The following is an 11603-nucleotide window of genomic DNA, read 5'->3' as shown; positions in this document are numbered from 1 at the left end:
CCTTTGTCAGCCCCAAGGAAAAGGTCAGACTGATTTAGTGGCAGACACAAATAAAATAGGCAAGGCTACCAAAATGTTTGGTTGTCTTTTAAACTTAGGTGATTATACGGCTGACAAAGACTGGGGAGCAAGATGAGTACTCCATATCTTACAGAATCTTGTAAAATGCTTTAACAAATATATAAGAATCATATATAATTGGCACACGCTTTGTTTGAATGCAAACACTGCTGTTAAAGTGGTGCTTAAAAACAGTTTGTTGGCCTTCTCTTCATACAGGAGAAACATTTCTCTCGTTTACACTACTCTCTTGCTTAGCAAACCCTTATTTATCCTATAATGCAAGTGTAATCAGCCCAACATGTCCAAATGCCCACAGATTCTGAATTAGTGGAGTCTGCATTAATGGAATTTTACACTGTTTCTCGTGGAGACAAGTGTTTGTAAACTACCCACTCCAGCAGGTTCGAGAACACTCTGTGAAAATGACCCCTTGCCTCCTCTTGTCCACATCTTCCTGATTTGTGTGTTTTAGTTCCGGCTTTCAAAGGAGATGCAAGGAAAAAAGACTCAAAAGTACTCTTGGGACATCTGAATAGTTATTTATTGAGAAGCCACAGTTTTCCGCACTTTCATAACTGTAGGCTTTATATAAGGCAAAAGCAAGATGGATCTACTACTTTACACGGAAAGAAAGAGCTCTGCAGAGGACCCCAGGGTCATGCAGTTACAGAACAAAATGCAATGTACATGACAGATATAAAAACCAACATGGAACAAAATAATTTTAAACTATGGTTACAATCTACTGAAGGAAATATCCATATCTTAATATAAACACATTTATAGTCTAGGGTCATAATTTAAATATTCAGGTTTTTTTTTTACATACATGGTTATGGAAACATAAAAGCGTAACATTTAATAGGATAAACTTTGATAGAAGACAGTGGCTCTGAACTGTGCTGGATGTCATGAGAGGATCGCTCGTGCCACGGCAATTAAGAGGATCAAGCCACTGGTATGTAGCCATCCTTTTTTTGGGTAATTATTTGGATAAATGACAGTATGGGTTAACAAGGATGCCAAGGGTTCATTTTTTTCAGTTTCAGGGGAAGAGAAGGAACCAAGAGTTGGTTGTTGGAGACTTGCCTTTTGTTTTTCAAAACACAAAGCAGATCTATTTGTCTTAAATTAATTTATTGTACTCATTTGAATAACTGGCATCCACATATGGGAAATAAAGAAGGTACTTGGCGTACTCGCCCTCATATCCATTTACTGTCAACGTACACACACAGCACATTAATGAAGCATCACTGGACTCTGCTGTACACAGGGGTACACCTAGCAACTGAGCTATGTATTCTCCAAAATGGTATTTGAAAGGTCATTTGCTAATCTTGGTACCACATACCTAAAATGGCAATTGTCTCGGTACATATCTCATGGGCATGGTAGTCGACAGAAAATTCCCTAATGGGGTTAACTAACAGACTAAGGACATGCATTGATTACAAGACTCTGTCCTAACGGACCCCGAGCCTGAGCATTCTAGTCGTCCTCTTCGTCCTCCTCGTCGCTGTCCTTCATGCTGATCCCCTGCAGGCCCCCACCCTCGCTCACAGACGCAGTGGCCTCCTCCACAGTGAGACGGTTCCGGATGGTTTCGTAGGTCTTGCTGTTTAAGGTCGAGTCCAGGACTCCTTGCAATCGGAAATCTCTATAGGTTTTCTAAAGAGGGAAAAGATGCAGTGATGAGGGAGGTCTCATCTCCATGGAGGGTGGGAGGGGGCTCAAGGCGAGTGTGGGGGTGAGAACAGTGGCCTCAGCTAAGTGTCACACTGCATGCACTGCCACATGAGAAGCCACCATGCTCAGAATTCACTTGTACTGAAAACTGAGATTTGTTGAATGACAGAAAATGAGAAATGGTGACAGGATAAACTGTATTAGATGAGACAAAGCAAAGAACATAAGCTTGTTTATTCAGTTTCATAAAGGGAAATGTTCCATCATTGTTTTGGTTCTCCTTTTTTTTTGGGTCTGGTTCTTTCTCTTGGGTTAGTATACTATCATATGATAGACAGTGTGAATAGCTGTAACACATAAATAATGGATTGCGTGATATGGTATTTTGTGATTGCTGCTGCAGTCTGGTCTTCAGTATTCTTTGAGGTTTGTGACTGCGTATCCCTTTGTCTCATTCGCAAGACAGACATATGCATATTGGTGTATGAAACCGATCACGGGCAGCCACAATTAGGGGGAAGATGGAGCGTTAATGCCTCATCAGTATGTTGCAGGCATGTGACTCATGGCTTGTCTCCTTGGGAAAGAAGTGTATCTATTCTGTTCACAACTTCGTGGTCTCAGGGAAGAAATTTGGCTCTTTTTCAAGAACAATGGTTTGGTGTTGCTGTACCACCAGTTTTTTCTTTGTTCCTTCAGGCAATTTCTCTTGGATTTCCTGAGGTATCCCAGGGACTGTTTTTCTAGGAATCCCTTTGCGTTAATTGAACATGACCAGAAGCATCTGGCTGTTGTCTACTTCGCAAGACATGTTTTTTTGCAGAAGGTCCCTCTCTAACTACAACTCTCCTCATCACACTGCATATCATTTCAGCTACTGATTCTGCTGTTTGTTTCTCCTCTTGATATGGGAAGCATGCTAAGGGGTCAAAGGAAGGTACAGTAACATACTTCAACACCACTTGCATTAGGATTTCTGGTTTCTAGAGTCCATCTGATGCAGTCCTAGTGTCATTCACCACGTCAACCACTCCTGAAAATCACATGTGGTAATGACTGCAGAGTTAACTCGTGAATGCTGCTCAGCTCAATGAAGACCAATAACAAAAGATTATAAATAGGAGGACCATGGGTTCCCTTTGCCAGGTTATATCTGTGGTCCCAGTATGATTATCTGTAGCACTTTTCTTTCTTAAAAGTAATCCGTTCATCCTAACTACTTAAAAAGTACATCCTAATTACTTAAAAGAAATTCAAAGGTCACCCTAACTGTGGCTCAAGCTGCAAGGCTAGGTAGCTAGTAGAATTGTGTCTTCACCTGGAGGGGGTATGGGTAAGAGGTTGATTAGATGCCAGTCTGGTGGAGACCAGATATCCAGACGATTTACTTGGTTGTTCTGTACTTTTCAAGCACTTAGAATTGGTTGCCAGAATATGATGGGGAAAAGAAAGGTAGAGACCATTCAAATACTCTCCTCTCTATTCAAATTCCAGAGCAGTGTGTTTCTCAACCAGACTCCGCATGTCTAATGACATAGAGTTGTTTTTCTTTTTTTTAAAAATACTCCACTGGGTAACACATAAGTAGGGGCTCAACTAATATTTGTCTCAGGTTGGATGGATGAACAAATGCTTGCTGGATAACGAATGAATGGATGAATAAACGGAGTGGATGGAGAGGCAGGGGAAGAAAGCCAATTATCATTGGAAGTTTGCCTGAAGGAGGAGGAGGCCCCTGGTTAACGTACTTAGCGAAGAGGTGGTGAGTGCTGCTTCATCCCTCTGTGTTGTGGCTGTAGTTAAGCCGGGCCCACTTTTGGCAAAAGTGAAGGAGTTCCTTTGGCAGGGATGTTTCTGTGTCCCTTTCCCTGTGGCTCATGTCTGTGTTGTTTTTGGCAGAGGCTAAGAAGCAACCTCCTCTCTGACTTATATTTTTTTTCTTAATAAAATATTGCTAATTCCAACAGTCTCAACAAAAATCTGGAAATATCAGTAATGGGAAGATATTGTAACAGACTAAAATGCATGTCTGCCCAGGAAAGGTCAAATAGAAAAAAATTCCCCTAAGAGTATTTATAGCCAGAAAATGGAATTCAAGGGATCAGGCAATGGTTAGTGAGGTTGCCTTAAGGAACTTACATTTAAAAATATGAAAATAAGGCTGGGTACATAGTCTGACTGCATACGTTTCTTTTTTAGGAGCTGCAATACACTGTCTGTAACCTTCCCTGGGAGGACTCTTTTTGAGATCAAATGCATATGATAATAATTCTCCTTAATTACACTCAACGGAACAGTAATTGGTTTTAAGTCAGCACTGAGGTAGAGGAGTACCTTGAATGAAATGGTGCTAATCCGAAAGAGACTAAGAAATGGGGCAGGCGGGAGGGGGTGACTTTTGGCAAACTGTTAAGAAATAGAATTCAGCCCTGTTTTATTGTTAAAATATTTTTAAAGAGACTTTGTGCTTTGAATGAGGTTTTTGCATACGAATGTTTTTAAAACCCTCTACGGTGCAGCATCAAATGGAAACTGAAATGATCAAAAACGTATTTACCCCCTTCTGTGATCTTATTATTTCATGTAAACCACTGAGATTTCACGCTGAAATAATTATCATTAGTCCAAGGCACACACACAAGAACAGGGGGAAAAAAAGCTACGTTCAGGGTATGTTACCTCACCTTCGTGATCCTTTACATTTGATTGTATACACGCATTGCAAGAAAAACTACTTCAATTAACTATGAGAACAATATTGATTTGCATCCTGATAATGGTCACAGGACATATTTAGAAGAAGCCGGAGGTAAATATTTCTATTAAATTAATTGTGGCAAAATTTAATTTAATTAAACCATAAATGAAATTCATAATGGAGGTGATTAGCATGGCGGTACCCCAAAGCCAGCTTCTGAAAGTCTAATGCAAAAGGGCACAATGGCTCCAGCAGTATATCTGCATGGCAAATACATAAAGTATTTTTCCAGTCTGGATAACGTATCAAATGCCTTTATATTAAATTTCCCTTTGATGTCTGAATAATAAATTAACCAGGCAGCCCACAATGATTTCATCGGTTTTTCTTGCCTGAGATACTGTTTTTAGAATTGTCTTGTTTTATACATAAACTAATATTCTTTGTGTTAGAGAAGTCCTACAGCTTGCCAATGCAATGTATTTCAGCCAGCTATTTGCAAAGGAGAATCACCATGTTTTCTTTTACCTTGACCATCCTAATTAGAGTTTTCAACTGATAAATGTGAAGCTGTAAGTCCATCCGGTCCGTCAGCCAGGTACAGATCACGTTCATGGAGCTGTTGTACCATTGCTGAAAAAAGAGACAAAAGTTCTCCAGCCAACACATCGTGGAGCATTTAAACAGCAGAGAGGGAACAGGCCACGTGTGAGCACCCTGCTCTGCTCCAAAAGGAAGACAAAATGGTTAGAATTTGAGAGCACAGAGATCACGAACAGTGATTTGACACAAAGTCTCAGAGTCCTAGGTCAGCCGAAAAGAGAGCGGTTTGGACTCTGGGTTGAACACAGAACTCTTCCACTCTACACACCTCATATGCAATCAGTTTCATAAGGACCATCTTTTGCTCTGTTGGTTCATTTTACTCAGCCGAGATGTAAGTCACTGTGTATGTCCTAATGCCATTGTCTCAGGGGTCCGGGAAGATGGCTCCACTGAGCCAGTTGATGCCACTGGCTACTTACCTGTTGAGAAATCCAGACCCTGTCTACTTAGGATGGTTCGGGGAATCAGGCTGAGAGTCTTGGGAATTTAGGGCAAAGTTTACCTTCATTTACCCTAATGGGGCATCTGAATAAAAACAATGAGGGAGGGTTTCTCTTTAACGGCCAAATTATACTCTGGGCAGCTTATGTGGCCTTACATTGGCTGTGCAATCTGTTTTAATCTTAACACCCAAAAATTATGGAAGATGAGAGGGGGGAAAAAACATCTACAAATGAGCTCATTTCAAGCTGTTGAAATCATACTTCCCCTTAAGGGGGTTAAATTTTGCTTCTTGTCTGTGAAAAATGCTTGAAGCTGTGTCACTTTAGACTGCCACCCCTGTGGTGAAGAGAGTCTCTGGTGCGGTATAATTTTGCAGCACTGCTCATATATTCATAAATCTCACTCGGAGACATATGAACAGTGTTATGAAGTGTCAGTACGAAAAAAAAATCTAATCTTTTAAACTTCACCAGGTTTCATTACGCGTTGCTGCTTATACCAAACAATTTACAAATAAAATGAAAAGGTGTGGATGGACCTATATATTTATTTATAGGAAGTATATGAACTGTGCACAGAAAAGATGTAAAAAAAAAAAGTGGTTAAAGAATTGAAACATTGCATACTCTCCTGCTAACTGACACGCACATTCGCACACATGCACACGCACACCAGTGGAGATTTGAAAAGCATAAATAAAAACATGTTTCTGATGGTAACTCCACCCTTTCTCACCTAAAGATCATCCAAAATCAGTTTATGCCTAACACTCACAGTTTTTCCGAAGCCTTGTTTCTGACTTAATTTCTTAAAAAAAAAAATTAATTTGGGTTTTTACTTGCAAGGTAGAACTGCCAAGTTTCACCTTGCAAGAAACGACACAGTCGCAGCCATGGCCCCTCTCTGCAATCTCCCATTTCGAGGCTCTTTCCTCATCAGAGCCAATTGTGGCTCTCCTTGGAGCCCAGCCGCAAACAGAGACCACACTACCCCAATCGAAGCAGCACTGCAGCCTCACAGCCAACTTCTGCTCTTTTAAAGATCATGGAGGCGAAACTGTCAGTTTCGGGGAACCTTCTGTCCCTCCCCAAAAGAGTGGGTGGGGTGGGGGTGTTCTTTTCCTTCAGATGTGCAGTTCACCCCATGTCGGGAGGGGGTTTGCCCTGGTCAAGCTACTTTAGGCGTGGACAGGTTTTCCCCTCTGGGAGTAAGAACATTTACCGAAACATTGTTTTTTGGTGGGGGTGGTGGATGTGATTATTTGGGGTTTTTGGCACCTCCTGCCGTGGGATCCTGGAGCTCTGGCTGTCACCACTTCTGGGTTTGTTAAGGGGCCGGGCAGGAACATGACTAGGTTATGGGTGCAGCCCTGCTTTACTCTCAGCAACTGGGGGCCCTCTTGTGTTTACCCCAGGTCTCAAATTCCCACATTTACTGGCTTTATCTGACATGCAGTCTGGGGGCTCAAATAGTCTATTTTGAGAGTCATGAGCAACGTCTCCCTATCCCCCCACTCCCACCTCCTGGGGTTGGAGAATGACCCTCAAAGGAACCTGGGTGACCTCCCGGCCAATTCGACCAGACCAGGGCCCCATGATGGGTGCATCTCAGGGACACAAAAGAGGAATGTGGCACTCAGGCTTCTAGGCAGAGGTGGCATTTCGCTTTGGCTGTGACAACAGGCAAACCGGCGCTGGCTTCTATCGCTGCCAGCAAGCCTTGTGCAACATGCCTTTTTCTCTTTGCTGAGAGACATGCCACCTTTCAGGGGAAGAAGAAACTAACGAGCGCCCCCCACCCGCTATTTCATATAAGTAATTCCCCTTCTTGTAAAAAATGGCTTTTGGATAGTCAAACAAGAACAAGAAAAAGGTAGACGGCTCTCAATACTCTTTCTGTGCTGCTGAAAGGGAGATGGATGCGTCAGCTTATCACACTCACAGATTTCCACTCCAGGAGAACAAGAAAGCCCTGGAACATCCATGCTTTTCCTCCTGGATCTCACATCGCGTGAAAGAAGTGTAAAAAATGTATGATGCCCCATTGGCTACACATTTCAAGAGGCAAAAGGGAGTAAGTCACTCCTTTCCAAACCTTATGCTCAGGAGATGAAATTGGAGACACTTTTGGATGAAGTGCGGTGCTAACTTGGTTTTCCAGAAAGGCGCTTACAGGCACTTGGATGTTGGAGGAAGCAGGAGTCACTGCCTTCGAGAACTTGAAAACGTTAAGGGGTGAAAGGGATCTTCCTCCTTTGATCTCCACCTTGGAGAGGAGGCACCCAAGGCCCAGAGAGGTGAAGTGACTTGCCCGCAGTCACACTGCTAGTGAGTCCGTAAGTGGCGGTTTTGCAGGGTTAGGCACTGGCATGAAAAAGCTGATCATCTAAAGACTGCTACCTAGGAGGGTGTAACAGTGCACTGGGCATGAGAGCTAATCTGGTGTATCTCTTCCCAACTCTACATTTGGGGGGTATCACACTGATAGCTAGAAATAGGCTTTAGTGGGAGTTCTTACCCTATGGAAATTGGCAAACGCCACCAACTAGGGCCTTCTCCTTTCTAGAAAGCCAGTTGTTAAAGCATTTCATCAGCATATTACTGGGTGTCTGGGGTGTTCTTGCTTTTCCTCATGCAGTTTACAGTGCTTATTAATCAGGTTTGCTTTATTTGAGATTGATGCTAATATAGCAGATTTGTTATGATTCTTTGAAAGATGAAATTAATACAACATTTTAAGTTCTCCCTGCTTTGTTTTGTCTTTGGTTCAGATATGCCTTTTCCAGAGATAGCCACAAAAATTTTGGTAAAATGCACTCTAAACCGTTAGAAATAAAACTTGCGAGTGCATAACATATACTATGCCTTGCCTTAGTTCAGGTATGTTAACTGCAAACTACCTACATAAGGTTAATTTAATCCTAAAAAAGCCCTTGAGAAATAAAATCACCAGTTACCTGGGCACCATGAAAGTACATTCCCTAGGGAATAATTTTGTGAAGGTTTTACAGTTAGAAGCCAAAAGAAGAAAGGCTAGTAAACCCTTAGAGAGTTGGGAACTTCTTGGGTTTCTAAGCTGCTAAAACTAACATGATACTATAAATCAACCACACTTAAATTAAAAAATATTTTTTAATTGAATGCAAAAAAATAAAAAAAGAGAACTTGGAAGGCTGATCTAAAACCTTACCATTGATTTTCTTTTTTCTTTTCACTTTCCTTCCTTTTTTCCACACAATTGTTAACGTCATAGGCCTGACCTCCTTTTCACCTAGGTTTGTGATCCTGGGCAAATTACTTATGTTCTCAGAGACTCAGTTTCCTGTTCAGTCAATGGGAATTAGTCACTCTTTCACAGGCCCTTCTGATGGCTAAATGAATTAATGCTAATAAAGCTCACATCACAGTACTTGGCACATAATAAGGCCTCAATAAATGTTAGCTGTTTCCACAATGAACACTACCACCAGCATCATAACAACAGTCACCACCGTCGTCGTTGTCATCATCACCATCACCTCTCTCCTCTTTATTCCGTCTCTTTCTCAAACCAAGAAATGCCACAAAACAAGGAAGAACACAGAACAAATGACCAGAGAAAGCCATGAGGTGGTGGAAGAGATTATTCCTATTGGAATATCTCTGGGATCATATGCTTAGGTCTTACAGGACACATGACTAGCTCTCAACAAAGCAATCCCACTGTAGAGAGGCTTTGTGTTAGAGCATCACCCAAACCTATAAAACCATCCTGAGTGCCGTTATACACATTTGAAACTATATTGACCTAGATTTAAATATTGGATTCAAAGGATTCAGACAAGTAATGAGTGATTTTGCAAACTCTACATGGATAAATTACACCTTCAGCTTGGGTTGGATACTTATTAGCTGGATAAACTCAACTCTTAAGCTACTTAACTCTCTGACCCCTAGTCTCTTCTTGGGGTTAATATTAGTACCTACTTTATAGGATTACTGTGAGAGTGAAAAGAGGTAATTGTGTAAAGTGCCTAGCAGAGTGACTGTCACATAGTAGGCACTCAATAAAATTTAGCCAGTATTGTTATTATTACTCCCCCAAAATGGACCAGATATCCTTTTATGAATAATACACAATACAGAAGACTTTTCATGATCCATTTCTAGTAAAAATCAACATGCAGATATACTCAGGTCACACATTCTGCCCTGCAACTAACTACACTGACTTAATGCAGAGGAATCCTTACACATAACATGTCTCTTCTGTAAGTGGGGCTTCACTGCAGCTAGAATTAGGGTGAGACAGGGTCTTGCAAAAGTGCAGGATTGGATGCTGCCTTTAATTACTACAAACTCAAATATGAGTTTGTTCATTATGGATGTCTTGCATTCAATTTTAAAAAACATATTAAGACATTTACGTTGATCACTCATTAAGATTTTGAAACTGAGAAGTGATTCATTCATCTCTCCCCAGTCCCTATACTTGGGTTCACTGTTTATCTGGGAATTTTATCCTCTGGAAGTGCCGTAGGATTGTGAGATGGGATAGATAATTCACACCTCACTGGACAACATGTTTGGGTTGTTATACTGGATTTGGATAGTCCCTCATCAGCGGGATACAGTGTTACCACACTATAAAAAGGTTGCTGCCTTCATTCCTCTACCATCACAGCCACCTAGATGAGTCTAAATTTTCCACCCTCCCCCACCTTGATGTTAATTCAACATCCCAAAGGGACCTTACTATTAATGACTCATTTGTTTTCAGAGCCAGCCACATCGCATTCGTGAGTGGCAATGAAAATAAGGAATAGAGGCTGAGAAGGAGATAAAACTATTCTGTAGTGTTTCCATATTCACTAAATTGCAAGGGCTAATGTATCTGCTTACCTTACATGGCTGCCTATCACACCATACCATTCTCTAAGCCTTTAGAGTCTATAGTTTTGGCAAAGTGCTATTTTGTACAGGATTCCTAACACACACAAACACACAGTACCCCAAATTAATACAGCTACCTACTCACTGAACATCGAGTCCTTGGAATGTACAAGTAATGTGCACAGCATTCTATAAGCATTATGTAATTTCACCACAGAGCTGAACTTTTAAGAGTATCAATAAGGGGAGAGATGGACTGAGAGTTTGGGGTTAACAGATGCAAACTATCAGATACTGGATGGATGGGCAACAAGGTCCTACTGTATAGCACAGGGAGCTATATTCAGTGTCCTGGGATAGACCATAATGGAAAAGAACAATATAAAAAAGAATGTATGCATATGTGCGTGTGCGTAACTGAGTCACTTTGCTGTACAGCAGAAATTAACACCATATTGTAAATACATAATACATAAATATGTATTGTAAATACATCAATACTAAAAATAAAAAATATAAAACAAAATGACACACTTAAACAAGTATCAATGGTATTAACAACCCTGTTTTATAGATGAGAAAAAGGGGCATAGGTAAGTTAAATAAGTAGCCTGTATTCAGATGACTGGTAAGCAGTGAAGCAGGCTTCAAATTGGTTATTTACCACTACACCTATGTAAATTGTCACACTTAGCTCAATAATTTTAAAAACCAATGGCTTGTTTATATAGAAACAGATCTACTTGCCAGGTACCCTTTCAGCAAAGTCATTCAGCTCTGAATTTCTCAAAGGAGAAGTGTGTGGGTGGGTTCCAGTGTTTTTGGAACTGTCTCCCTCAGAGTCTAAGCTTGGCCTGTTATTGAAAATATTCTACTTCCTATGAGCCTAGAAAGTTGCTAGGTATAGTGTGTGGAGTCAGGGGTTTTCCCACCACACACACACAAAAAAAACAAACAAAAAAACTCAACAGCCTTACAGAACTAATAATGGATGAGAGACGATCATTGTTGACTCTTAAAGAGAAATGATTCAGAAAAGTTGGATGGGGGTAAGGGATGCTATTTCTTAGCTAGCATCAATGTATTTTTAATTTCTATCTGTAGTCCTACCTCATTTCTTCTTCTTTTCTCTTAGGTTGGTAACTCAGCAATTGCTACTAAGAGAAAACTCTCACTGTGGGCAGTTTGAGTTTTCAATGACAAATACAACTAGAAAAACTGCCTCTGTCACA

General features: G+C 40.9%; 1 protein-coding gene across 23 annotated transcripts in view; it reads right to left on the bottom strand.

The window, feature by feature from the left end:
• Positions 1 to 586: 586 nt before the first annotated feature.
• CADPS (calcium dependent secretion activator) overlaps positions 587 to 11603 on the bottom strand; it is a 478855-nt gene continuing 467838 nt past the window's right edge. For all 23 annotated transcript variants that reach the window (XM_060402261.1, XM_060402259.1, XM_060402264.1 and 20 more), the window contains 2 exons: positions 4979 to 5083; positions 587 to 1734 (listed from right to left, as the gene is read on the bottom strand). In XM_060402261.1, coding sequence (XP_060258244.1) covers positions 1555 to 1734; positions 4979 to 5083 — 285 coding nt within the window. In that variant the 3' untranslated portion in view covers positions 587 to 1554. The remainder of the gene's footprint in view (positions 1735 to 4978; positions 5084 to 11603) is intronic.

The sequence above is a fragment of the Ovis aries genome, chromosome 19 (assembly GCF_016772045.2).
Source record: "Ovis aries strain OAR_USU_Benz2616 breed Rambouillet chromosome 19, ARS-UI_Ramb_v3.0, whole genome shotgun sequence".
NCBI classification, from domain to species: domain Eukaryota; kingdom Metazoa; phylum Chordata; class Mammalia; order Artiodactyla; family Bovidae; genus Ovis; species Ovis aries.
The sequence above is the reverse complement of the archived record's forward strand: the minus strand, read 5'-3'. Positions and strand labels throughout refer to the sequence as shown.